The sequence below is a fragment of the Rhea americana genome, unplaced genomic scaffold, assembly GCF_003343005.1.
Source record: "Rhea americana isolate MKP2758 unplaced genomic scaffold, rheAme1 scaffold_321, whole genome shotgun sequence".
Classification (NCBI taxonomy): Eukaryota; Metazoa; Chordata; class Aves; order Rheiformes; family Rheidae; genus Rhea; species Rhea americana.
The window spans coordinates 215,073-239,748 of record NW_028186448.1 but is presented as its reverse complement, the minus strand read 5'-3'; the positions used below and the strand labels follow the sequence as shown (position 1 = coordinate 239,748).

Below are 24,676 nucleotides of genomic sequence, written 5' to 3'. Positions count from 1 at the left end.
CTTGGGCTGTGTCAGAGAAGGAGAGGTTTGAGGGATTGCAGAAAAGCAGGGAAAGCCCAGCAGATTAATCATGCGTCATCAAATCTTGGTGCTGGGGCCCAGCTGGGGGTTGCCCGGTGCGGGGGAAGCAGTGGGGCGATGGCGTGCCCATGTGGGGCCGCTCACGGCCCCCGCTGTGCCGTTTGCAGGAACTCCTATGTGAGGCTGCGCCACCTCTGCACCAACACATGGATCCAGAGCACCAACGTCCCCATCGACATCGACGAGGAGAGACCCATCCGCCTCATGGTAGGGCCGGCGCTCCCTCCTCCGGCGYGCACATCGCCCCCCGGGCTCTGCCAAATTGCTTCTTCCTCTTTTGCACCCTGAAGTGCCTGGAGATCCTTTCACCTGGGGGGTTGAAATATCCTAGTGATCCAAGGGGGTAGAAGGAAACCATGCTGGAGCCCACCCTAGTAACCTGGATCTCACCAGTGGGGACAAACTGGGTCCCTGACTCCGCCCTGGGCAGGTGGCAGATGTGGGGGACGAACCCAGACTGCCCTCGGCAGCACGGATGTGTCCAGCCAGGTTCCCCTTTGCTTTCCAGCTCGGCACCTGTCCCACCAAGGAAGACAAAGAAGCTTTTGCCATTGTCTCTGTGCCCGTGTCTGAAATCAGGGACCTGGATTTTGCTAATGATGCCAGCTCCATGCTGGCCAACGTGGTGGAGAAGATGAATGAAGGTTTTCTCAGCCAGAATGACCGGAGGTAACAAGAGAGCCGTTTCCCCTCGGAGATGGGGCCGTGCCGGGCTCCTCTGGAGCCCTAAAGCATCGCTGCGACACTGGGCCCCTGCCTGAGTCTTGGTGCCAGCGCTGTCTTGCTTTCCTGCCAGCAACCCAACTCCCTGCCTGCTGCTCCCTGGGGTCAGGAAATCAGATAACGCCAGACCTGCTCTGGCCTCTCCTTTGCTGCTAAAAAAAAAAAAAATAACCGAGGGGGAGATGGCCCCACGATAGGGGCAGCTCGGTTAGTCACGGTATTATTTTTAGGTGGGTGGGTTCTTGGCGTTTCCTGAGCAAACACAGATACCCCGTGGGACAGAGCGAGCCGCTTCCGCCCTGCCAGTCCTTGCAGCGCTGGTGCTGCAGCGCTCGCGCTGCTGCGGAGGAGACTGAAGGGACGGAGAGGTTCAGCGCAAAATCCCCGGCATGAATCACGAGTGAGGGCTCGTGGCGTTTGCCCTGGGCGCCTGACTCAGGATGACAGTTTCCTTAGGAACTGCGAGGGCTGTAAAAGTCTCATGCTCCAGGGCAGCAATCAGTCCCTAGCAGGAGGCAGGGGAGAGGATCAGCCAGTAGCTCCTTTGGCAGGGGTCTGAAGCCTAAACRTGGGCTTGTTGGCCCTCCAAAATGTGCCTGAAACCTCACCAGCAGCACCTGCTAGTCTGCACGGGCAAGCGGCCCCATGCAGCACTGGGGTGGAGGATCTTGCTGCCCCACCAATACCATGCCCTTTTGGCAGGTTTGTGATCCAGCTGCTGGAGGACTTGGTGTTTTTCGTCAGCGATGTCCCCAACAATGGCCAGAATGTGCTGGACATTGTGGTGACCAAGCCCAACCGGGAGCGGCAGAAGCTCATGCGGGAGCAGAACATCCTCAAGCAGGTGAGTGGCATGGAACCATGTGCCTAAACGGGGCTGAGACCCTGCAGAGATGGCCTGTTCTGCCTGCGGCCGCGCTAGGGGCCAAGGCTCCCAAAAAGTTCTGTGGAAAAGGCTCAGCTGGCCTTGAGCTCGCACTATGGTGGTGCCAAGCACAGCCAGCACCCAGCAGAAGGGGAAGAAGAGGRATTAGGCATCTCATAATCTCTGCTTTTGGGCAGATCTTTGGGATCCTGAAAGCCCCATTCAAGGACAAGGGCGGGGAAGGGCCCCTGGTGCGGCTGGAAGAGCTGTCGGACCAGAAGAATGCTCCCTACCAGTACATGTTTCGCCTGTGCTACCGTGTGCTCCGGCACTCGCAAGAGGACTATCGCAAGAACCAGGTGCAYTGGGTCATCCTGGCCTCCATCCCAGGAGCCCCATCCCAACACGCGTTGCATTGCCCTGGGCGGGTTGCAGAGGTCTCAGAGGCGCATTGCCAGAGCCTGGCACCCCAGCAGGGATGCAGCCCTGTCCACTGCTTCATCTCCTCTCTGCCTGCTGCAGGAGCACATCGCCAAGCAGTTCGGCATGATGCAGTCTCAGATCGGCTATGATATCCTGGCTGAAGACACCATCACGGCCCTGCTGCACAACAACCGCAAGCTGCTGGAGAAACACATCACGAAGACTGAGGTGGAGACCTTCGTCAGCCTGGTGCGCAAGAACCGCGAGCCACGGTGCGTGTCCAGAAGGGCCTTGTCCTAGGACAGGGCTGGAAAAGAGCTTTGTGCAGTGTGATGGGTGGGAATCCACCTCTGCTAGGGGCAGAAAGAGCCCCTGTGGACACCTCTCACAGCGAGCTGTCTCTGCTCTGCCCTTGCCTTCCAGGTTTTTGGACTACCTCTCGGACCTGTGTGTGTCCAACCATATTGCCATCCCTGTCACTCAGGAGCTGATCTGCAAGTGCGTGCTGGACCCAAAGAATAGTGACATCCTCATCAAAACTGAGTGAGTAACCAGGGGAAAGGTTCCTCTGGGGTCAGAATTTCATCTGGGTTGGGTGCCTGGCCCTGCCTGCTGCCAGCTCCCTTGGTGTCCCATTCCCTGGCTGTAAAACCCCTGTCATCCCTACTTCTGCAGGCTGTGTGCCCCAGTGGTTACAGTGTGGGATGAGGGGTAAGATCCTTCCTCTGGGACAAGGTACAGCCATTCCCAGTCARGGGGAATGTCCCCAGTTTTACCCCTTTTCCACCCCTAGGCTGAGGCCAGTAAAGGAGATGTCCCAGACCCATGAGTACCTGAGCATCGAATATTCAGAGGAGGAGGTCTGGCTGACCTGGACAGACAAAAACAACGACCACCATGAGAAAAGCATCCGGCAGCTGGCACAGGAGGCACGAGCAGGCAATGCCCATGATGAGAATGTCCTGAGTTACTACAGGTGATAATCCCACACCTTCTTCTCCTCAGGCTACAGGGGACATAGTGAGGATGTCATGTGGCCTTGTTCCCTCTCCTCCTCATTGTCAAACAGGTATCAGCTGAAGCTGTTTGCCCGCATGTGCCTGGACCGCCAGTACTTGGCTATCAAGGAGATCTCCCAGCAGCTGGGTGTAGACCTGATCTTCCTCTGCATGGCAGATGAAATGCTGCCCTTTGATCTCCGGGCATCTTTCTGCCACCTCATGTTGCACGTGCACGTGGATAGGGATCCCCAGGAGCTGGTGATGCCCGTGAAGTTTGCACGGCTCTGGACTGAGATCCCCACAGCCATCACCATCAAAGAGTGAGAAGTGTTGGGGCTTGCAGGGGCTTTGAGGGATGGGGTAGGAGGCAGGATGCCAGATGCTGTGCCCCTGCAGGGGACTGAGAGTGSAGATATGGGCATTTGTGGAGTGAGTTTGACAGATCTCAGCATGGGAAGGGAAAGGYCTCCATCACAATTATGAGCATCAGTTCTGGCTGTGACAGCTCTTAATGACTGCCTGGACAGTGCTCCTTCCAGGCTGAGCAAGAGGAGTCTCACTGCCTTGCTTCCTTCCAGCTCACCCCCCTAGTTTTCCCTTGCAGCTACGACTCCAACCTCAATGTCTCCCGTGATGACAAGAAGAACAAGTTTGCTAGTACTATGGAGTTTGTGGAGGACTACCTCAACAACGTGGTTAGCGAGGCAGTGCCCTTCGCCAATGAGGAGAAGAACAAGCTCACTTTCGAGGTGCGAGATCTGTGCAGGTCCTGAGGCTGCMAGCCATAGAAGGCCCTGCTGGCTACAATGTGGGTGTTGCTGACACCTTCCAGCTTGATTTGGCCGATGGCCATTAGGAGACTGCATCCAGTCCTTGAGGCTGCCTCTGGATGACAGAGGCAGCCACCTTGGCATCCCTTTCCCCATGCATTTGTTTCTCCTCCATCTGAGCGTGGAAAGGTCTGGAGTTTCCTTGTCCTTCTCCCAGGTCGTCAGCCTTGCACACAACCTCATCTACTTCGGCTTCTACAGCTTCAGYGAGCTGCTGCGCCTGACACGGACGCTCCTGGGCATCATTGACTGTGTCCAAAAYCCCCAACTGATGATGCAGGCAATGTACAGCGATGAGTTGACGGGTGAGTCCCTGTTCTATCACCAGGGTAGCTTGTCATAGTCCCATGGGAGAGTATTTTCTGCGGTCCATCCAGTGCTTACCAGTTTGGGCTCCAGGAAAATAAATCACGAGCTTGATCGCAGGAAAGGTGGTGGGCCTGCAGTGAGATACCGGAGTTGTTAAGCTCTTAGCCTTTCCCAGTGTGRGATGCAAAGTGAGCAAGAAGTGCTGCAAATGTCCCAGCAGTAACACAGGCGTGGCCATGCCAGAGGAATAGCAAATCCCTCCTGCTTGTTCTCTGTTTAATGCCTAAAGCATTTTCCAGTTTAAGTGGGTCCTAACATCAGTCCTTTCCCACCTCCCTTTCCCCATGCAATAACTCTGCCCACTGTGGCTGCCTCTCTAGGGAAGAATGTGCGGAGATCGATCCARGGTGTTGGGCAGATAATGTCCACCATGGTGCTGAGCAGGAAACAGTCCATCTTCAGCCCTCCGAGCCTCAGCACTGGGTCCACCCCGGAGCCAGTAGACAGAGGAAGGAGCATCGAGAACGAGAACATCGTAGTGATGGAGACCAAGCTGAAGATCTTGGAGATCTTGCAGGTGAYGGACAGTGGGGAGGGAGAAACCAGGTTGAAGATGCTTGAAAGAAGGGAGGGAAGTGTTGTGGAGCTGCAGGGTGGACCCTCGGCTGAGGTGGGACAGGGTAGTGAGGGAAAGGAGCAGTTGTCTGATACAGAGGCAGCTGTCAAGAAGAGGACTCACTTTTGCTTTTTTCCCCTTCTCTGCCACTACCAGTTCATCCTGAATGTGCGGTTGGACTATAGGATTTCCTACCTACTCTCTGTCTTCAAGAAGGAGTTTGTGGAAGTCTATCCCATGCAGGACAGTGCAGCTGATGGGACAGCTCCAGCCTTTGACTCCACAAGTAACTCTTCCCCTTTGTTTCTGGTACAAGTTAAACTTGGCAGACTCCACAGGCTGCATAAATACAGGTGACAGAGGCAACAGCTTCAGCAGCTTTCTGTCTGCCTGCTGCTGGGGATGCAGGGGGTTGGAGTTTGTGCAGGAGGGAGAAGGTGTCCTGCATTCATTGTGGGCAGAGCTGCAGACACRCTGTTCCCGTGCACAAGCCCCTGGAGAGATGGGTTGGCACTCGGTGTGTGCCTGCCCAGGAGCTGGCACAGTTCCTGTGGGGTCTCTGCCAAAGCACAAAGATCACATCTGCTGCCCTGTTCATCTCCTGCGTTCCCTCTCCCTTCAGCTGCAGCGATGAACCTGGACCGGATCGGCGAGCACGCAGAAGCCATGTTTGGTGTGGGGTGAGTCCCCTGGCCCCTCCGGTGCCTGGTTACCCTGGCCCATAGGGCTTTTTSCTCTCCTATATGTACTCACTGCTGAGCTTGAAAGCTGCAAGTGATGAGAAAGATCAGGCTATAAAAGCTATAGCCTATAAAGGCGAACCTGTTGGCTCCGAGGGATGACTGAGTGCTCGCAAGCTCCCATGTGGCTGCTAATGCCAAGCACTTTTGTGTCGGCTTCAGAAAGACAAGCAGCATGCTAGAGGTGGACGATGAAGGAGGGAGGATGTTTCTCCGAGTGCTGATTCACTTGACGATGCATGACTACCCACCACTCATCTCCGGCTCCCTGCAGCTCCTCTTCAAACATTTCAGCCAGAGGCAGGAGGTCTTGCACACCTTCAAACAGGTAACCCCGGTGGGATGCTCCCCTGGAGCACCTGTAAGCCTGTGCTGGGCAGTTCGTGCAGCACGTGGAAYGCATCCTGGTCAGGGTGACTGTCTGATTTCTGCTTTTCTCATGAGGGAGATCTGGGAGAGGAGGGGAGCTGGGATCATGCCTCAGACTAGTTTCACAAGGACCTCCCTGGAATTTTGTTGCAGGTTCAGCTCCTGATCTCAGCCCAGGATGTTGAGAACTACAAGGTGATCAAGTCAGAGCTGGACAAACTCCGCACAATGGTAGAGAAATCAGAGCTCTGGGTGGACAAGAAAGGCAGCACCAAAGGAGACAGCATAGTGGAGGGGAACAAGAAGGAGAAGAAAGAGGTGAGAAGCCTGGGGAAGACTCTGGGAAATGGGATGGGAGAAGAGCAGAGGGCAAAGGTACAATTYGCTTAAATCCAACATGCACCTCCTTGATGGATCACACATGCCTCTCCCTAGAAGAGGAGAGTTAGAGAGGGTCCTGTGGATGCACTAAATCCCTCAGCATCACAGAGGCTGATGGGGACCTTGACCCATTTTTCCCCCCTTGCAGCACACTGCCGATGAAGAGGTCATTGCTCCTGGAGAGAAGAGCAGTGAGAACTATCAGATAGTAAAGGGGGTAAGTAACCTCCCAGTGCCACCTCTGGCAGCATCCCCAGGGCCACCCCACTAAAGAGGAGGACAGCCAGGGATGTCTGTCTGGCTGGGGTTAGCATGGCATGTACCATCAAGAAAGGGATGAGGAAAATTGTGGGGACACTCCTAATTTCTTCTACTGTTGAATGGAAATGAACCAAGATAGGGCTTGTTCCTGTGGTTCAATGCAAGGAGCAACTTGTTAAATTACCAAGGCTTGTGAGTGAGGAATGCAAGGGAGACTCCCACCAGGGGGGTTYGGAGAGGAGAGGATCTGTGCTGGCACGAGGGCTCTCTCTGCATTGCACTACATGGAGGATTTCTGAGTGGGGTGCCAGGATTTGTGAGCAACACACAAAGTGGGTGCTGGGCAAGCAAGGAGTATGTGGGTTTATGGCTGGTGCCTCTGGCTCTCAAGCAGGCTCCCAGTGCTGATGGGTGTCCTGATGGACTCCTAGTCTCAGTTCCCTTCTGGGTCATCTCTCCCAGATCCTGGAACGACTGAATAAGATGTGTGGGGTCGGAGAGCAAGTGCGGAAGAAACAGCARCGCCTGCTGAAGAACATGGATGCCCACAAAGTGATGCTGGATCTGCTGCAGATCCCATACGAAAAGGTGGGTGAGCAGAAGCAGGTTGGGCTCTGCAGCTCCCAAAGCACCTAGGAAGAGGGGTAGAGGGTGCAGGGACCCCTGGTGCATGCAGCTCCTGTAGGTGGGCCAGGACAGGAGTCTTGGCAGCCTGCTTCCTGCTCTCCATCCCTCGCCGACTCAGGCTGTTTCTTTTCTCTGCCCTTCCTCAGGGTGACGTCAAGATGATGGAGATCCTGAAATTCACCCACCAGTTCCTGCAGAAGTTTTGTGCTGGCAATCAGGAAAACCAGGCGCTCTTACACAAACACCTCAACCTCTTCCTGACACCGGGGGTAAAGAGAGGGGCTTGRAGGATGGTTATAGGCAGTAGTGCAGGGAGAGACATTGGCACTGTTCCTGGGGCTGGGAGGGGGCAGATCTGCAGCAGGCACGGGCAGGAGGTGGAAAAACACGGGAGGAGACCACCAAGAGAGGAAGAGGGCTGGGACACAGCTGTTCCTAATGGCCCTGTGCAGCCCTCCTGGCCTCACTTTGCCTCTCTCATCCCACAGCTCCTGGAGGCCGAGACGATGCAGCACATCTTCCTCAACAACTACCAGCTCTGCTCAGAGATCAATGAGACGGTGCCGCAGCACTTCATCCACTGYGTGGCCACCCATGGCCGCCATGTACAGTACCTCGACTTCCTGCACACCATCATCAAGGCCGAGGGCAAGTACGTCAAGAAGTGCCAGGACATGATCATGACTGAGGTGAGAGCCCCTCTCCCTGCCTGCAAGGCTTGAGCGTGTGGGGGGGCAGCAGGAYGTAGTTCTCAGGAGGAGCAGAGTTGGCTTCTCCTGCAGGGAGGAGTCCTTCCTGGCTGTGCTCGTTTGTCACAAACCGCTCTAAGGTCTTGAAGTGAAGTCCAAGAGTCGATAACTGTTTCGGAGAAAATGGGCTTTGATCCCCCTAGACTGGGGTTGTTTTTTCCTTTCTGTTTGTCTCAGTAGTATGCTGCAGCAGGGCCTCCCACATGTTGCAAGTTTAATTGCATTGCAAATGCCATGTCTTCCCTGTAAATACGTGGTGTTTTCATCCCCAGCCCTACCCCTGAGCAGTCCCTCTGCTTGCCCTGGGGCAGAGAAAGCAATTTGTTGCCTCCTGAGGTTTTTCACCCTCCTTCTCTGGAGCGGTGACCACTAAGCTTCCTCCACAGCTCACCAACGCCGGAGATGACGTAGTGGTTTTCTACAATGACAAGGCCTCACTGGCCACCCTCCTGGAGATGATGACAGCAGCCAGGGACGGGGTGGAGGAGAACAGCCCACTCATGTACCACATCTCGCTGGTAGACTTGCTGGCTGCCTGTGCTGAGGGCAAGAATGTGTACACGGAGATCAAGTGCACGTCTCTGCTGCCTTTGGAGGATGTAGTGCGGGTGGTGACGCACGAGGACTGCATCACTGAGGTACGGAGCACCCAGCGAGGAGGGTGCCTGGGCTCAGAGGGTAATGCATGAGGGAAAGGCCCAAATGAGAGGTGCTGTCCCTCCAGAGCTGTGTGCTGCCAGGAGTGAGGGTGTCTGTGTCACAGATGGTGAGTGATGTTTGCCTTCCCCTCACTGTGCCTATGTTCTCTTCCCTCCCTTGGCAGGTGAAGATGGCCTACGTGAACTTCGTCAACCACTGCTATGTGGACACAGAAGTGGAGATGAAGGAGATCTACACCAGCAACCATATCTGGACTCTCTTTGAGAACTTCACCCTTGACATGGCACGGGTGTGTGAGGAGGGCTGGCCTGGAAGGACATGGCAGGAATGGCCACTGCCCTGGCATAGGGACGGATTGGCCTCACTGAGGCTCACTCAAAGCCTGGGGACTTCTCTAGGGCCAGATGTACAGCCTGGACACCATGAGGACTTCTGTAGCCTGGAGGGCTGCCCTGTTACGGGCTGGGGGGCAATCAGGGTTGTCTGGCGTAGATCTAGAAGCTGTTTGACTGGCCATGTCCTCCAAGACCACTGCATGCCAATGGACATCCAGCCAGGATGCTTGCTAATACCACCACGATACCTAGGTGCCATCAGCAGGCTCTCTTTTCCTCACAGATGTGCAAGAAGCGAGAGAAGCGCCTCCCAGACCCCACCCTGGAGAAGTATGTGCTCACAGTGGTGCTGGACACCATTAACGCTTTCTTCAGCTCCCCYTTCTCAGAGAACAGCACCTCACTGCAGGTAACAAGGCACTGCATGGCTGGGCCCTGGCCAGGCACTTGCCTTAGGAAGCATCACTTGGTGCCTAGGAGATCTGGGGAGAAAGGGGGCTCACCCTAACGAGGAACAGCCCTAAGTCTAGAAGGGCCTTGCTGCAGTACAGGTCTGCCTGCTCTCTCCTTCAGACCCATCAGACCATCGTTGTGCAGCTTCTCCAGTCCACCATGAGGCTGCTGGAGTGCCCCTGGCTGCAGCAGCAGCACAAGAGCTCAGTGGAGTCGTGTATCCGGACACTGGCCATGGTCGGTAAGGAGCCGTGCCACAGGGGTGCTCTGCCTCCCCGCTGGAGAGGAGGATGGAGCCACCCTTGGCTGCCTCCACTCCCAGCAGCGATCAAGAGCAGTCTTTTCTTCTGTGGGTCTTGGCAGGGTGCCCTGCTGAGGGGTTACTGGCCATGAACAGCAAGGTTTGACTCAGAAATGTGCATTTTGAGCTAGATCTCTAGGGGCTACCAGGGTGGTCTGGGAATAACCAAAGCCTGGGTTTATTTGGGAGATTCCTGGTGTGTCCCTGCTGGCAAAGGGCCCGGAAATAAAGTCAGCATTTATAGCAGTTTTCCTTCTCCAGGACTTTGCCCTCAGCTCGCCTGTGGCTGATTGACTCAGGACATGGGTTGTTAGCACTGAGTCACCATATGGAAAGGATTGCTCCGTAGCTAGATACTGGGTGGGGATGCGAGCTGGAGTCTTAGGATTCCCTCTTGTAATTTTAGGCAGGGCGCTTATAACCTCTCTGTGCTGTGCTTTCCCAACCAAAAACTGGCCGCACTGCCACCTCCTGCGCTACGGCAGGTGGCCGGCCAGGTTTCTAGGCAATGTTGTGCTACAGTGGGGAGGGATGGATGGAAATACTTGATCCTTCACTAGCTTGGGGGTGTTTTCTTTTGTATTTAACATAAATCATCTTTACTGCAAATGAAGAGCTGGTGAAGGGGTGCTTGGCCCAAGGCATTGTGGTAGGATCCAGCCGATGGCTTGGGCTGCCTCCCCACCACTGTTGTACTAACCCCCTTGGGCTGCCTCCCCACCACTGTCATGCTAACCTCAGTTCCTTCTTCCCACAGCCAAGAGCCGCTCCATTGCCTTGCCCATGGATCTTGATGCCCACGTCAGCTCGCTGCTGAACAGCAGCTCCACCAGCACAGTTCAGAGGAACACATCCAGCTACAAGACATCCACACGGACCTTCCCCCGCGTCTCCACCACCCCCAATCAGTGGGACTACAAGAACATCATAGAGAAGCTGCAGGTAAGGGGCAGGGAGGAGGGGGGTGGTGTGTTCAGTGGTGCAGCGTGACTCTGCAGTGTGAAAGCAAGCAGCCACTGGCATTGCGTGGGTCCCTCTCCCATGCTCATGTTTCCTAGGCATGAATTGGCCCTAAAGGTGTGTGCCGTGATTTGTAGGACATCATCAACGCCCTGGAGGATCGCTTGAAACCCCTGGTGGAGGCTGAACTGTCTGTCCTGGTGGATGTCCTACACCGGCCGGAACTGCTTTTCATGGAAGGGACAGAGGCCTACCAGCGATGCGAGAGTGGAGGCTTCCTGTCCAAGTAAGGATGCTTTGCCATTGCCCAAGGGTTGCTGAGAGTGTTGAGAAGGACTGGAGCCTTTCATCCCTTGCAGTGCTGTGCAGCCTGGTGTGTGCCYGCAGAGTTGGGGGGAGTTGGGACACTCTTGTCCTGTGTAACAGTGGCTCTGCTGTGTGTGGCCAGGCTGGTGCAGCACACCAAGGACCTCATGGAGACAGAAGAGAAGCTCTGTATCAAAGTACTGAGGACATTGCAACAGATGCTGGTGAAGAGGAACAAGTATGGTGAGAGGGTGAGTATTGCCATCCTGCAGTACACCTCCAGACCTTTCCTTCCACCATGCATGTCCCACTTTTAAGCCTGGCAGCATCAACCCTGCTGTGACATGTGGGCCCTTGGCCTCACTCCGCTCTAGTGCTGGCCCCAGAGTTGGAAGCCTCATGACGTTTATTTATCTTGGCAGGGCAACCTGCTGCGGAAAATGCTCCTGAACAATTACCTGCAGAACAAGAAGTCCAGTTCCAAAGGGGAAATTGTGGATGCTGCTGGGGGAGGTGAGTGCCTTTCTCCTGTGCTTTCCATGTCTCCCTRTGCTGCTCACATGCACCTTGAACACCTGGCTCCCAAGCTATGATGTGTTCAGGTTTGTAGGTCTGTTCAGGTTCAGCTGGTCTCAGAGCCCCCAGCTCCACTGGGAGAAAGGATCTGGACAGATAAAAGGACAAGTCAAAGGTCCCACTGGGAATTATTTGCCTAGATGCCCCAGCACGTTAGCTGTGCTCATCCCATATGACGATGGTGTCATGGCTTTGCATCTCTCTGGGCCCTCTTGTGCAGGCCAAGACCAGGACTGGTCTGCTATCGCTGCTGTCCAGTGCCGGCTGGATCGAGAAGGGGCCACCAAGTTGGTGGCTGACCTCATCATGAACACCAAGAATGAGAAAATTTTCCAAGAGAGCATCCTGCTCGCCATTCGACTGTTGGACGGCGGCAACACGGAGATTCAGGTGCTGAGCTCCAGCTGTGTGGTGGGCACCTGCCTCAGGGAACGAGGGAGCTGTCGTTTGATCTGTGCAGTGCTACGGTCCCAGCACTTGGTAGATGGGGTGTGCAGGGCAGTCCTTGGTTCTTGACTCAGCCCACGGACAGCAGACTTTGCCAAAATGCTGGTTAGCAGGGTGATTGTGTGTGTTTGGCCGTCCAGAAGAAGAACAGTGGAAGCTTCTGTCTGCTTGAATTTTCCAGCTTAGTGTCTGGGTCAAACTCGAGGGCTGTATATTGTGAAAGAGGCAGGTTATTGCCAGCAGGTTTCTGGAGTAATGCTGATGCCCTCTGCCGGGTATTGCTAAAATGAGTTGCAGCTCTTGGGTGGTAACTCTTAAGCTATTTTGAATCCCTTATCGCGAGGAAGCCAACAAATGATACATGCAAAAGACTGTTTTTTCTAGGCCCAGATTTGCWGTAGTCCCTGTTCATCAGGCCCTGGGCCTAACATTGCTTATGGTAAAGGAGAGCCTAGCCAATCCACCTCTGTAAATCCAAGAGGACTGTTAGCTCCAGTGATGTTGCATGGAAATAAACTTGCTCATCAGGTTATTGCAGGCAAGATCTCGAGTGCTGGTGGCTAGGCTGCAGAGGGGCAGGCTCTGACAGTTTGGATCCTATGGGGGAGACTTAAATTGCCATCCTCACTGCTCTCAGAAATCCTTTTACAACCTCATGACAAGTGACAAGAAGTCAGAGAAGTTCTTCAAAGTTTTGCATGACCGGATGAAGAAGGCCCAGCAGGAGACCAAGTCTACAGTGTCTGTGAACATGAGCGACATCGGGAACAAGTCTCGTGAGGACAAAGATGAACCTGATCCTGGCCCCAAAGGTAGGCGATGGCAGTTTCCCTAGAAGGGCCAAAGGGCTGCCTTGCTGGATAGCYCAATGCTAATGAGTTTGGGTTTCCCACTAGGACGAGGAGAGGCTTTTGTGATGCCTGGCACCCCCTCCCGATACCCACTGGCGATAGGATTTCGGAAAGGCCATGACACTGGGGAGCAGGGCCAGAACAACGAAATGGGGGTGACGGTCCTGATTATGGAGCCTATTTTGCGATTCCTGCAACTGCTGTGTGAGAACCACAACCGGGACCTTCAGGTTGGTTATGGGGGGTGCTAGGATCAGTGGGGGGTAGGGCAGAGGTAGCCCCAGGACTGGGATGCGGGAAAGCTGGGCTCTGGCCCTGACTGGGCTCCARAGTGGGCAGTGCACCAGTCTCAGTTTCCCCATCTGCAAGTGCACTACTCTCCCTTATGAATAACTTTGCTTGGCCTTGTGGCAGGAGCTGTCATGACACAACTGTGTCCATGGAGTTGGGTGCTGCTCTCGGAGGTGTCTCTACATTACAGGGCTGACCTGTAGCCAAATTYTCCACTGAACTGCACCCCTAAGCAGAGAGCTGGAGGCCAGGAAGGGGGTGTCAGGAGGGGGATCAGGACSTGAACCATGTGTCAGAGCCCCCGGTGATGCTGCTCAGGCCAGTAATTGCAGGATTTGCTTGACAGAACTTCCTCCGGTGCCAAAACAACAAGACCAACTACAACCTGGTGTGCGAGACGYTGCAGTTCCTTGACATCATGTGTGGCAGTACCACAGGAGGGCTGGGGCTGCTGGGCCTCTACATCAACGAGTACAACGTGGCCCTCATCACCCAGACCCTGGAGACTCTGACCGAGTACTGCCAGGGGCCCTGCCATGAGAACCAGGTGGGCTGAGGGGTGATGCCTCCAAGGGGTCTGTGGGTATCACTATAGCTCCAGGTTGTCCCCAGCACCCTGGGATGTTTCAAGGGGGTTGCCTGGGAAAGCAGCAGGCAAACAAGGCCAGCTCTTGATTTCAGGATGTAAAAAGGAGCAGAACAACAGGGGAGTTGATGGAAGCAAAGATGCTGCAGAATTATGAGCTCCTGCTTGGCTACATTGTGTGGTGGTGCAGATGGTGTCACTGCCAGGAAGAAAAGGGATTTGGGGCTCTTGGAGTAATTGGGTCCAGTCAGTGTTATAGGCAGGGCACCATTTCATCCCCTGGGCATGTGTGGGGGTAGTTGGGCTGTGTTAGGAGGGAACACAGGTGAACCTGGAAGGTTGGCAGCATCCATGGAATAACAAATGCATCTCTCCACTAGAGCTGCATCGTGACCCATGAGTCCAACGGGATTGACATCATCACGGCCCTCATCCTSAACGACATCAGCCCCCTCTGCAAGTACCGGATGGATCTGGTCCTGCAGCTGAAGGTAGGCAGAGCCTCCAGATGGGGGATGGCGGGCACATGCCTGTGCAGACACTGCTGCGTGGACTCACGGCTCCCTGGCACATCTGTGGGACATGTATGGATCAGCTAGGGGTGCCTGTATGTTCGGCTGGGTGAAATGGTCACTGTAGCGGGAGTTATACATGAGTTAGGTCCTCCAGGTCCTCAACAGAGGCAGAGCATAGCTCATCTTAGCAAGAGTCTCTCTCCTCACCAGGACAACGCCTCCAAGCTCCTCTTGGCCCTAATGGAGAGCAGACACGACAGTGAGAATGCTGAGCGGATCCTCATCAGCCTCCGCCCGCAGGAGCTGGTAAGGGCTGAGCGGAGGCGGCACGGTGATGTGTAACTGCCCATGAGACACCACTGGGGAGAAGGCTTTGGGGATGGGGGAGAGCCTGCRTCACCAGGACATACCCTGAATGCCAGGAAGGTTTGCAGCTAGGACAACTCTCCCCRCCTGGCAGCTCCCATGTAAAGTTTGCTTTAGGAGGTGGCTGTACAGCCAGTCACAAGGTTTGCACCTCTCTAGTGCAAGGCAGACCATGGTCTCCCCAAGCTTCCGTGCTCATCCAGCCCCTCCTGCTCCAAAACGCCACAACTGTCTGCCACRCTGGTCTGATGGGGCTGGTTGAAGCCCAAGGGGGGTGAAACACCCTGCTGGTCYTCCCTCAGTGAGCCCCTGTCCTCCTCCGTTTCACACCCATTGCCTGGATCCCTTAGGCCTGTGGGTCCTAATGAAGTTTCTGATTTGCAACYCCCAAAACACCTCAGCTCTTGCAGTAGTACTAGCTGCACACAGCCTTACGCAGAAGTGTTCTTTACCTAATGGCATTTCTGGAACGTTTGTGGCTGGAGGAGGAAAACAGGCCAGGGAAATGGGGAGAAGCTCACCTCTCCCTCTTATGCTGGTGCCCTCCAGGTCGATGTCATTAAGAAGGCCTATCTGCAAGAGGAGGAGTGCGAGAATGCCGAGGTCTCCCCCCGGGAAGTCGGCCACAACATTTATATACTGGCACTGCAGGTACTGACACTGCAATCCTGCATGTCTGCTTTTGCAGCAGGGTCCCCCTGCCAGGCTGGGCTCCCCACCGTGCTGTGCTGWAGCTTCCACTTGCCGATTTGCGCATTTTTCTCCATATTTATGTATGTGTTCTCTACAGCCAGGCCAGCTTCCCTGGGAAGCCACAGCTGGGAAATTTGCTTTTGTCTCCCATGAAAACCCAGGCCTCTAGCTTGCTGGCTGTCCACTCCCTCTGTGGTACACATGGCATTGCAGAAGCTGCTCACAAGCCTCTATTAACCCAGCTATTGCTGTCCCTCTTCCAGCTGTCCCGACACAACAAGTCTCTGCAGCAGCTCCTGAAGCCAGTGAAGCGAATCCAGGAGGAAGAGGAGGAAGGCATCTCATCCATGGTATGGAAAGTCCTTGAGAACAAAAGCAGAGCCTCCCCACCCACTCAGGCTAGAGACTGTAAAAAGCTGCTTCTCCTAGCCTAGCTAGTCTGCCCTGTTTTCTGTCATTTAGAATTTGACGTGTTTTGCTATTACCAAGGGGATTAAAGAAAAACTTAAACATGCCCTAGTAGCTAAAACTACAAACACATTGGCATCTGCATCTCTTAAAACCTAGCCGAGGAGAGCAGTAATGCTCCCTTGGGAAGGCTCAGGTTATAGGGTAATGGCCAGCTCGCTGTAGGGCAGGGCTCGTGTCCCTTACCATCTTCAAAAGGTGGCTTTCCTAGTAGTACTTGCTTTCTCCCCTTCCCTTCAGAAAAAGAAGGGCCGAGTCCTTTGCTGTCATTTGTTGCCTGTGTACCTTAGATCCTGAATGAGATTCAGCAGTAATATGATTTCCCTCGGGTTTTATGGGCATTGATTTGTAATTTGTGGATTAGCAGTTTTCTGGATGTAATTATTGTAGGGAATTGAATGTCTGTCACCTCAAGGAGCTCTTGTATCCCTTTAGGAAGCTTTAATTCATTTGCTTTTCCCTGGAACCTCATCAGATTCAGTACATTTTGAGGAACGATGTTGTCAGTGCAGAGAGTTAAATCAGAATCCCCCTGGCCTTTACTGGCTGAAGCCTTCTCATCCTCTCTTCCTCTCCCTGCATCCCAGCTCAGTCTGAATAATAAGCAGCTGACGCAGATGCTGAAGTCGACAGCCCCAGTCCAGGAGGAAGAGGAGGACCCGCTGGCTTATTATGAGAAACACACGTCCCAGATTGAGGCAAGACCTGTTATCTGTTGGGTTTCCAGTATGCTCATGGTTGATGAATCCCACCTGTATTCAGGCCTGTTTCATGCCTGGTTATTTTATGCTAAGAGCCTTCCCATCCTTGTGCCTGCAGGAAGCAGACGGGCGCTTTGCACTGCAGTGAGCTGGAGATACTAGCAGAGCTCAGGGGAAGCCAGGCGGGTTCCTTGGAACAAGTGGCTCCCCAACCTTTTTTCCTTCTCTTTCAGCAGCAGCTGGGAAGCAGCTGTTTCGGCAGCCTCATCCTTGCTCGTTGGGATGGTTTTCCTTGCAGAYGGGCCAGCAAGGATTCACGTGCTGTGAGCTTTCCTCCCAGCCCAGCCAGGGAGGGCTGCATTTGCTGGATCGATCTGTAGCATTATATGAGTCGCAACTGCTTTTTATCCCATAGGACTTGGGGGAAAGGAAGAGAAYGTAATATTGTGGCTAAGAAAGAGGAAATAAAAGCACGGTGCTGGCAGGATCTGACTGCACCCCCTTCTCCCCCCGCTTCCTGCAGATTGTGCGCCTAGACCGAAGCATGGAGCAGATAATCTTTCCAGTGCCTGGCATCTGTGAGTTCCTCACCAAGGAGACGAAGTATCGGCTCTTCACCACTACTGAGCAAGATGAACAGGGCAGCAAAGTCAGTGATTTCTTTGACCAGTCATCTTTCCTCCACAACGAAATGGAATGGCAGAAGAAACTGCGCAGTAAGAGCAAACCAGACCTTCCCTTAGACTCCACTTCAGGCCATGATGGGCACTTTGAATCGCCTGTTTTTTTGAAACTTGGAGGCCAGCAGTGCTTTGAAACGGCTGTGAACGCTGGCAGCAGCCTGGAGATCAGGTCTCCAGACTCCTTGTGCCCCTTGCTCCATAGAGCACAGTGCACTCGGCTGGTTGTGAGCAGCAGAGGATAAGCAAGACTTCCCAGCCCAGTAATGGGTTTTCTTCATGTTGTAAAATTTCCAAGTAGTTTAAAATGCATTTTATTGCACAATCCCTTGCACTATACCTGCAGGTGTTTACTTTTAGAAGGCCCTCTCTCCATCTATGTTCAGTTGCCTTCTCCTAAGCCAGGATCTAGTAGCTACATGCGGGAATCAACAGCTTGGTTCCCTGCACCATCCAGACCTTTCTAGATGCTTTCGGGGCTACACTAGGCTAAGGTCCTGGCTTAAAAGGAGATCAGTAAATGGTCAGGAGTCATATAAATATTATAAATACTGTTATGCAGCTGAAAGGTGGTGCAGCAGCCCTGAAAATACTTACAGATCCAGTCAAAACTATCTTAGGAATTCAACAGGAAACAAGTTTCATGTATGGATGGGAAATTGCTGGCTGGGTCTCCTCTGGGACAGAGAGCCTGTGCTGAGAACACAAAGACACTATTATTTTGAAGGACACAAGCAGTGAGGATGTAGGAGATGGGAGATAGGGAGGAAGGTGAGATGAAGAGTGAAGCCAATCTGATTCCATGGTGCCAGAGCAGGTCAAAGGGCTGAGAAGCCAAGAAATGTGAGCCGTAACATTTTGAACTTGTACTCGCATTTGAGTAGATGAGGAGGGAGCTTTTATTAATGGTTTGAAGGAAGTGGGAGGCAGGGGTCCCTTTGGGCCCATTAGCTGTACTGAACTGAGCTATTAGGACATCTGAGAGGACAAATCCTTACTCAGCTGGCACAAAGTTAACTGATATTTGTGTTTGTCTCCTCTTCCTCCAGGCATGCCGCTGATGTACTGGTTCTCCCGCAGAATGACTCTCTGGGGAAGCATTTCCTTCAACCTAGCTGTTTTCATCAACATAATCATTGCTTTCTTCTACCCTTATGTTGAAGCCACTTCTATGGGTAAGTGCCCCAGCAGCCACTGCTCCTCAAAATGAAGGAGAAAGGGAATCCTCAAATACAAGGAAAACTGGTCCGCTTATTCTTCCAACCCTCAGTCTTTTCAGCTCTGGAAGCCCCAACTCTTTTCTGCTGGTCAGAGCAAGGGACTCGGTCAAGATTTTTGTTTCCAGAACTCTTCCACTACTTTCTTCTTAGGGAAAAGGCTCTTCTCCCTGGGCTGCACTTTCCCTGTCTGTAAAATGGGGGAAGATAGAATATATACCTACTGTTTTGCAAAGTCTGAATAATCCACAATGTTTTTTGAGATCTCAATAAAAGATGCTAGAAAAATGTATTAGTAAGGACTATCTTAGTCAATACTGGTCTTTGCAGTCAAGTGTATTTTCTTTCTTTCCTCCCTATGATAATCAGCTCATTATTATTTTATTATTATTATTATTTTGGACAGTTCTTCTTCAGGCTTTACTCTCAGTGGGCAGCACAGAGTGTCCAATTGGCAGAATGCATTTAATTTCATTGTCATGGGTTTTCTCTTCCCAGGAGTGTTGGATTCCCCACTGATCTCCCTGCTGTTCTGGATTCTGATCTGCTTCTCCATCATGGCCCTGTTTACGAAGCGCTATGGTGTCAGACCGCTCCTCGTGGCACTGATCTTGCGGTCAATATATTACTTAGGAATTGGACTCACTCTGAATATATTAGGAGCTCTCAATGTAAGTTCTCTTTGTGCTGGAAAAGTAATGTAATACCCCATTAACACAGAAGGCTGCTCTGGATTCATAAAGTGTTGAAATCCACACTCCATTCTGTTTCTCCTGGTTGTTTCCTAGCTAACCAACAAGATTGTTTTTGTGGTGAGCTTCGTGGGAAATCGTGGGACCTTCATTCGAGGTTACAAGGCCATGATCATGGATGTGGAGTTTCTTTACCACGTTGGCTACATCCTGACCAGTGTCCTGGGCCTCTTTGTGCATGAACTCTTCTACAGTATCCTGGTATGGTAAACTCAGATATTTGGGGAACAGATGTAGCTAGTTAGATGCTAGAAGGTTCCTGTGAAATGTTGCAGGGATTGACTGGTAACAGCAACGAGAACAACTCACTGTGTTCCAATCTCTGCATAGGATGATCTTTTTGTCTTCTGGCAATTACTGTCTCTGTCCAGGACTTGCTATCTGTTTCTAATCTATACTGTATACTTTATCTGGGTCAGCTGGGAGGCAACATGAGCTGACAAAGGCAAAGGTTGGGTGCATGTGTCCTATTCTTGGCTCTCTTGCTGTGCATAAGTCACTTCATTCTTCTATTTTCCCATATAGTAAAATGGGAAACTTAAATTCTTTATGTGAAATATAGTCAATATCTGCTGACTGCTTCAAGATCTCAAGATAAAAAAAGGATATAGGTAGGCCAAGCATTATCACAGAATAGCACCCTGCTGCATTTCTTTGCTTCTGGGTCCTTTTCAGCTGTTTGACTTGATCTACCGCGAGGAGACCTTGTTTAATGTCATCAAAAGCGTGACACGGAATGGGCGCTCCATCCTGCTGACAGCCCTCCTAGCTCTCATCCTCGTCTACCTCTTCTCCATTGTGGGCTTCCTGTTCCTGAAAGATGATTTCATCCTGGAAGTGGACCGACTGCCGGATAACAAAGCCAAAGGTTAGGACTTGCCATCACTGCCTGCAGCGCTTGGGCTACGGAGGGACTAATGGGTCCCCTTTCTGTAGCTGGACCATTGCATCATCTTGGGCAGATAAGACCCCTGCTCCCTCCCATCTGCGAGAGTGTGTATATTTACTTCAGGGGTTTTAGCACTAGTCTGAGGGTTGTCGGAGCAGACAGCTCTGTGCTGATGTAGGAACCTAGTGCTGTGGAGAACAGGGTTTTGGGGGACTAGGAGGGATCACAGAGAGGATGATGCTCAGCTATAAGCAAAGCTTTAGCACTGTAGAGGTCTTTCTGAAATGTGAGCAAAAGATTCAAAGCCTATAAAAGGCTAGGAGAGTAAGAAACCTTTTGCAAATAGTGTTCAAGATCCATGAATGAAGCTGAAGAGCACTTGTGACAGGATCAAAGAGCTTTACTAAGACAAGCAGATGCTCTGACAAGGCTGTGGTCTCTTGTACTTGCAGATGATCCCTTGGGGATGCAAAGGAACATGGAGACCTTCATGGAGTCATGCAGTGGTGACAAAATTAGCTGCTCCACTGTACCCACTGCCCTGGAAGGTAAGTGAGTGTGTTAAAAAGGCTGACCATGTTAGCAGCAGAGTAGGCAGGCTGCCTTATTTGTCAGCAAACTCAGAAAAATCCTGCAGTATCTTTTTCAAAGACAGACAGACAGAAGCAGCCCACTCTATTGCAAAGTGAAAAACCTGCAAAATTTGCACAGACCCCTCCAGCATTAAAATGTTGATGTAGATTGTTTTAGTCATAAAGGAAAGCAGGAGTTTCAGGAGCACTCAGACAGCCTCCTCCAGAGGAAGAAGCAAGCTGGAGGAGTCGCTGGAAAGAGGCTCGTCAGGAGCTACACAAGTACCTGCTTCCAGGAAATTAGGCCACAGCATCCCTGCAGGAGATCTCATTCCTGTAACTTGGTTTCATTGCAGTAGCCTAGTAGTTCTGCCCTGTCTATATTGTTTCTTTTTCCCCCGATGGCGTTCCAGAAACAGATGCTGACCAGTGGGAACGTGCTTGCGACACACTGCTGATGTGCATCGTCACTGTCCTGAACCATGGCCTGAGGAATGGCGGGGGTGTAGGTGACATTCTGCGGAAGCCATCAAAGGATGTGAGTTCAGGCAGCACACGGGTCTCCTCTCTTCCATGCAGCCCTGCTGCATTTACCACAAATGCGGCTGCCCTTCTTCCCTGGAAATGTTGACACTTTCACCTCTATCCCCCTCAGCTGTCTATCCTTGCTTTCCACCTCTCTTCCCCTATCACATCCCTGTTGTTTGCACTCTCAGTTGCTGGCCCCTGTTGGAGTGACTAGAACAAAGGTGTGAAAGAGATGCTTGTTTTTCCTTGTGTCCATTGCAGGAGTCCTTGTTTCCTGCTAGGGTTGTCTACGACCTCCTCTTCTTCTTTATTGTCATTATCATTGTCCTTAACCTCATATTTGGGGTCATTATTGATACCTTTGCTGATCTGAGAAGCGAGAAGCAGAAGAAGGAAGAAATACTGAAGACGACTTGTTTCATATGTGGTGAGTGCTAGAACCTTGGCTCAGTGTGTATACAGGACTTCCCTTCTCATGGTTTCTCCTGGAGACAAGCTTTCTTTTAAGGTTAACCTAAACATAAGGGAAGGAATGAAGCTTCAGGTGCTTTTGGTTTTTGTCGAGTTTGCAGCAGAAACTCAAATCTGGCCACCAGTGGGTCACTGCAATATGAGCAGGCTTAAACCAGGACATGAACTGAGAGGGGAGAAATTAGCTGTATTTCTACTTGTCTTCTGTTAATGAGGTGTTAAACTAAATGCCACATTGTGATGTTCTCACTGCTGTGCATCTATTACTCCCGAGGCTGTCACTTATCAAGTGGAAAAAAAAGCACCGTATTACTAAGGAAATAAAATTCAGGAAAACATTTCAGAATGTTCTTGGTTGTAGGCAGGCAGCCAAAAAAAAAATACCCCCAAAGACTAGAAGACTAGCTGTTTTTTTCTTGAGAGATCTACTTTTATGCTTTCAGATATGTATGCAGGAAACATAGCTAGTAGCACTTTAAATAGAAGCATCCTGAATACACAGCTGGGTTATTTTCCCTGTTTTGGATGCTTGTTTTGTGCTAAATGCCAACTAATTATTAAAAGCACTTTTTGAAAGTCACACCTGGGACAGGATGCAATTATCTGTACTTCCTTTCACATTTGTTTSCTTGCTCACTGCTTACCTTCTCCTCTCCCCATCTTCTTTCTTGATTGCCAGGTCTTGAAAGGGACAAGTTTGATAACAAGACAGTGTCCTTTGAGGAGCATATTAAATATGAGCACAATATGTGGAACTACTTGTACTTCATAGTGCTGGTGCGAGTGAAGAACAAGACTGACTACACAGGGCCAGAGAGTTATGTGGCACAGATGATAAAGGTACATGTCCTCCCAGGCAGGGCAGCTTTCACCACTGCAACCTGGCTACCCCCAGGGAAACATTTGAGAACAATGGGCTTGACAAAGAAAAATAAACTGTTTAAGACAGAACTTTTGGAAAATGTTTAATTATGTAGCTGTCCCTTAATTCTTTCTTACCTGATTATTTCTACTTTGCAATCTCAGCCAACAAGACATTGCCGACTAGAAGTACTGGATATTTAAGGATTGAATCAAGAGCATAGAACATTGAGATAGACTAGATAGAAAGCAGGAGAGGAGAGCAAGGAGGKCTGGAAAAGAAAAAACTCTGAACTTGAACCCAGAAGACTGTAAGAAAAAAGCTGGAAAGTAAATGGACCATTAGTGAAAAACTTGCAAAGACCCAGACAAGCCAGTCTTTCGAGAATTTCTTCTACTCTTAGTATAGCAGGCTTACAAATGGTTCCTGTTAAATCCTACTTGGTCTCTTCCCTTCTCTTCACCCTCTCTCCAACTTCGCTATTTCAGAACAAGAACCTTGACTGGTTCCCCCGGATGCGAGCCATGTCGCTGGTTAGCAATGAAGGGGAAGGGGAGCAGAATGAGATTCGAAATCTTCAAGACAAACTCAACTCCACGATGAAGCTGGTGTCCCATCTCACATCCCAGCTGAACGAGCTGAAGGAGCAGGTACTGAACACGTTTAAAAATAGGAACACTTGAGGAACACCTGGCTGTAGAAAGCCACTGTACTTACCAAAATAGACACTGATTCCAAGGAACAGGAGACAGTAGTAGCCCAATCCCATACAGCTTCAGATACAAAGCAAAGGGCTCTTGCAGCTCTTTGAGGTCAAGGACAGTTGGGACATGTGCCTTTTGATAGCTTAATTCCTCATCAGCTAGAGTCTAACTCACAGGGCATTCTGGCAGATGCTTAAAGCAGCCTAGTCAGTCACATGTCTGACAAGCATGTTGATGAATAAAAAGGAGAAAGTCTGGTTTCCTACCTCACTTGTGTCCTTGTTTGAACTCTAGATGACAGAGCAAAGGAAGCGGAGACAAAGGATGGGGTTTGTGGATGTCCAGAATACCATGAACCACTAAAACACAGTACAAGCATCAGCTTCACCCACCAAGGGACTAAACGGATGTGTCAGCTAATGAGGGCTGCTTGTTCCTGGCGTTCACACATGGATAACACTGTCAGAGAAAGCCAGACCACACTGAGAGGCTTCAAAGTCAATATTTTCCTTAGATCGCTTCTCAGCAATTCTGCTGAGCAACGAACAGAAACCAGTGACTGGCAGAGATTCCTTATGACACCTGGACCCACAACTTACTCTAATGCCCTTGTAGGAAGATAAATTATAAAGGACTTTTATTCCTCATTGCAATAACTCTTTATTTTGCAAATGTGAGTTGTATCATTATCTCCATGCACTACATTCTGGTAGCCTGCACCTTGGGTAAGGATACTACTGGTAGTGTAACTTGCTGTAGGGCTGCAATATTTAACTTATTCCAAGAGTGTCAATAGTAAATGTGGACCTTTGCAAACCAGCCATTGTATCTGCCATACCTGCTCCAGGCTGATTCTTCTCCATTTAAAGAATTCTGTGGTGCAGTAAAGAGGAGCTAAACTCAAGGAGCTGCATTGATAATTTATCTTGCCAGATGAGGATGAGCAGCAAAGCTCTTACTAGTGTGAACTGGTCTTTTGCATTCTGTGGACAAAGAATATCTGGGCTGTAGTAGGAGACTGCAGGTTTACAGGAGTTCACTGTGAAGGGGTGTCCTGTGTTTTAATTTCATCTCTGGTGTAATGTTTTACCTTTTGTTGTTGTTGTTGTTACTTAAGAACTAAATTGTAAATTGCCTTAACTAAATTAAATACAAAAGCAAGTTATAATAAAAAAAAATGAAACATGATAAAGAAAGCTCCCTTCCTGTGTGTTCTGGTATGCAATGTGGCTATTATTAAAAAAAAAAAAAAAAAAAAAAAGTGCAGAACAATCCAAAGACCTGAAGCTAGGCCAAGGCTGTATTACTCAAGGTACACTACAACCCAATGCTCTCAATTCCAGATGTTAAATGTTAAAAGGTTGTATGAAATTCAAGTCAGAAGGTGAAAAAAAAATGCTATCATGAAGAACTACCTCAAACATAGCCTTGTTTTCTGAAGCTTTGGATTAGAGCCTGCTGCAAAGTTTCAGATTCTGTCACTACTTGCCAGGAAAACACTGTTCAAATACAGAAAA

General features: G+C 51.1%; 1 protein-coding gene across 1 annotated transcript in view; it reads left to right on the top strand.

The window, feature by feature from the left end:
• Window positions 1-24,355, top strand: part of ITPR3 (inositol 1,4,5-trisphosphate receptor type 3) — a 43,374-nt gene extending 19,019 nt beyond the window's left edge. Inside the window, exons 12-58 of the mRNA XM_085310599.1 lie at window positions 189-288; window positions 590-750; window positions 1,507-1,648; window positions 1,867-2,028; window positions 2,192-2,364; window positions 2,516-2,635; window positions 2,886-3,068; window positions 3,162-3,413; window positions 3,698-3,842; window positions 4,081-4,228; window positions 4,613-4,809; window positions 5,005-5,134; window positions 5,471-5,528; window positions 5,751-5,916; window positions 6,111-6,275; window positions 6,487-6,555; window positions 7,062-7,187; window positions 7,373-7,495; window positions 7,715-7,915; window positions 8,362-8,613; window positions 8,799-8,924; window positions 9,254-9,379; window positions 9,544-9,664; window positions 10,482-10,666; window positions 10,822-10,970; window positions 11,133-11,241; window positions 11,413-11,503; window positions 11,787-11,956; window positions 12,651-12,825; window positions 12,910-13,094; window positions 13,502-13,702; window positions 14,122-14,232; window positions 14,467-14,562; window positions 15,172-15,273; window positions 15,579-15,665; window positions 16,371-16,481; window positions 17,008-17,200; window positions 18,214-18,339; window positions 18,880-19,052; window positions 19,170-19,334; window positions 19,809-20,001; window positions 20,475-20,570; window positions 21,008-21,132; window positions 21,384-21,549; window positions 22,273-22,433; window positions 22,944-23,105; window positions 23,454-24,355. Coding sequence (XP_085166725.1) covers window positions 189-288; window positions 590-750; window positions 1,507-1,648; window positions 1,867-2,028; window positions 2,192-2,364; window positions 2,516-2,635; window positions 2,886-3,068; window positions 3,162-3,413; window positions 3,698-3,842; window positions 4,081-4,228; window positions 4,613-4,809; window positions 5,005-5,134; window positions 5,471-5,528; window positions 5,751-5,916; window positions 6,111-6,275; window positions 6,487-6,555; window positions 7,062-7,187; window positions 7,373-7,495; window positions 7,715-7,915; window positions 8,362-8,613; window positions 8,799-8,924; window positions 9,254-9,379; window positions 9,544-9,664; window positions 10,482-10,666; window positions 10,822-10,970; window positions 11,133-11,241; window positions 11,413-11,503; window positions 11,787-11,956; window positions 12,651-12,825; window positions 12,910-13,094; window positions 13,502-13,702; window positions 14,122-14,232; window positions 14,467-14,562; window positions 15,172-15,273; window positions 15,579-15,665; window positions 16,371-16,481; window positions 17,008-17,200; window positions 18,214-18,339; window positions 18,880-19,052; window positions 19,170-19,334; window positions 19,809-20,001; window positions 20,475-20,570; window positions 21,008-21,132; window positions 21,384-21,549; window positions 22,273-22,433; window positions 22,944-23,105; window positions 23,454-23,522 — 6,847 coding nt within the window. The 3' untranslated portion in view covers window positions 23,523-24,355. The remainder of the gene's footprint in view (window positions 1-188; window positions 289-589; window positions 751-1,506; window positions 1,649-1,866; window positions 2,029-2,191; window positions 2,365-2,515; window positions 2,636-2,885; window positions 3,069-3,161; window positions 3,414-3,697; window positions 3,843-4,080; window positions 4,229-4,612; window positions 4,810-5,004; window positions 5,135-5,470; window positions 5,529-5,750; window positions 5,917-6,110; window positions 6,276-6,486; window positions 6,556-7,061; window positions 7,188-7,372; window positions 7,496-7,714; window positions 7,916-8,361; window positions 8,614-8,798; window positions 8,925-9,253; window positions 9,380-9,543; window positions 9,665-10,481; window positions 10,667-10,821; window positions 10,971-11,132; window positions 11,242-11,412; window positions 11,504-11,786; window positions 11,957-12,650; window positions 12,826-12,909; window positions 13,095-13,501; window positions 13,703-14,121; window positions 14,233-14,466; window positions 14,563-15,171; window positions 15,274-15,578; window positions 15,666-16,370; window positions 16,482-17,007; window positions 17,201-18,213; window positions 18,340-18,879; window positions 19,053-19,169; window positions 19,335-19,808; window positions 20,002-20,474; window positions 20,571-21,007; window positions 21,133-21,383; window positions 21,550-22,272; window positions 22,434-22,943; window positions 23,106-23,453) is intronic.
• The last annotated feature ends 321 nt before the right edge of the window (window positions 24,356-24,676 follow it).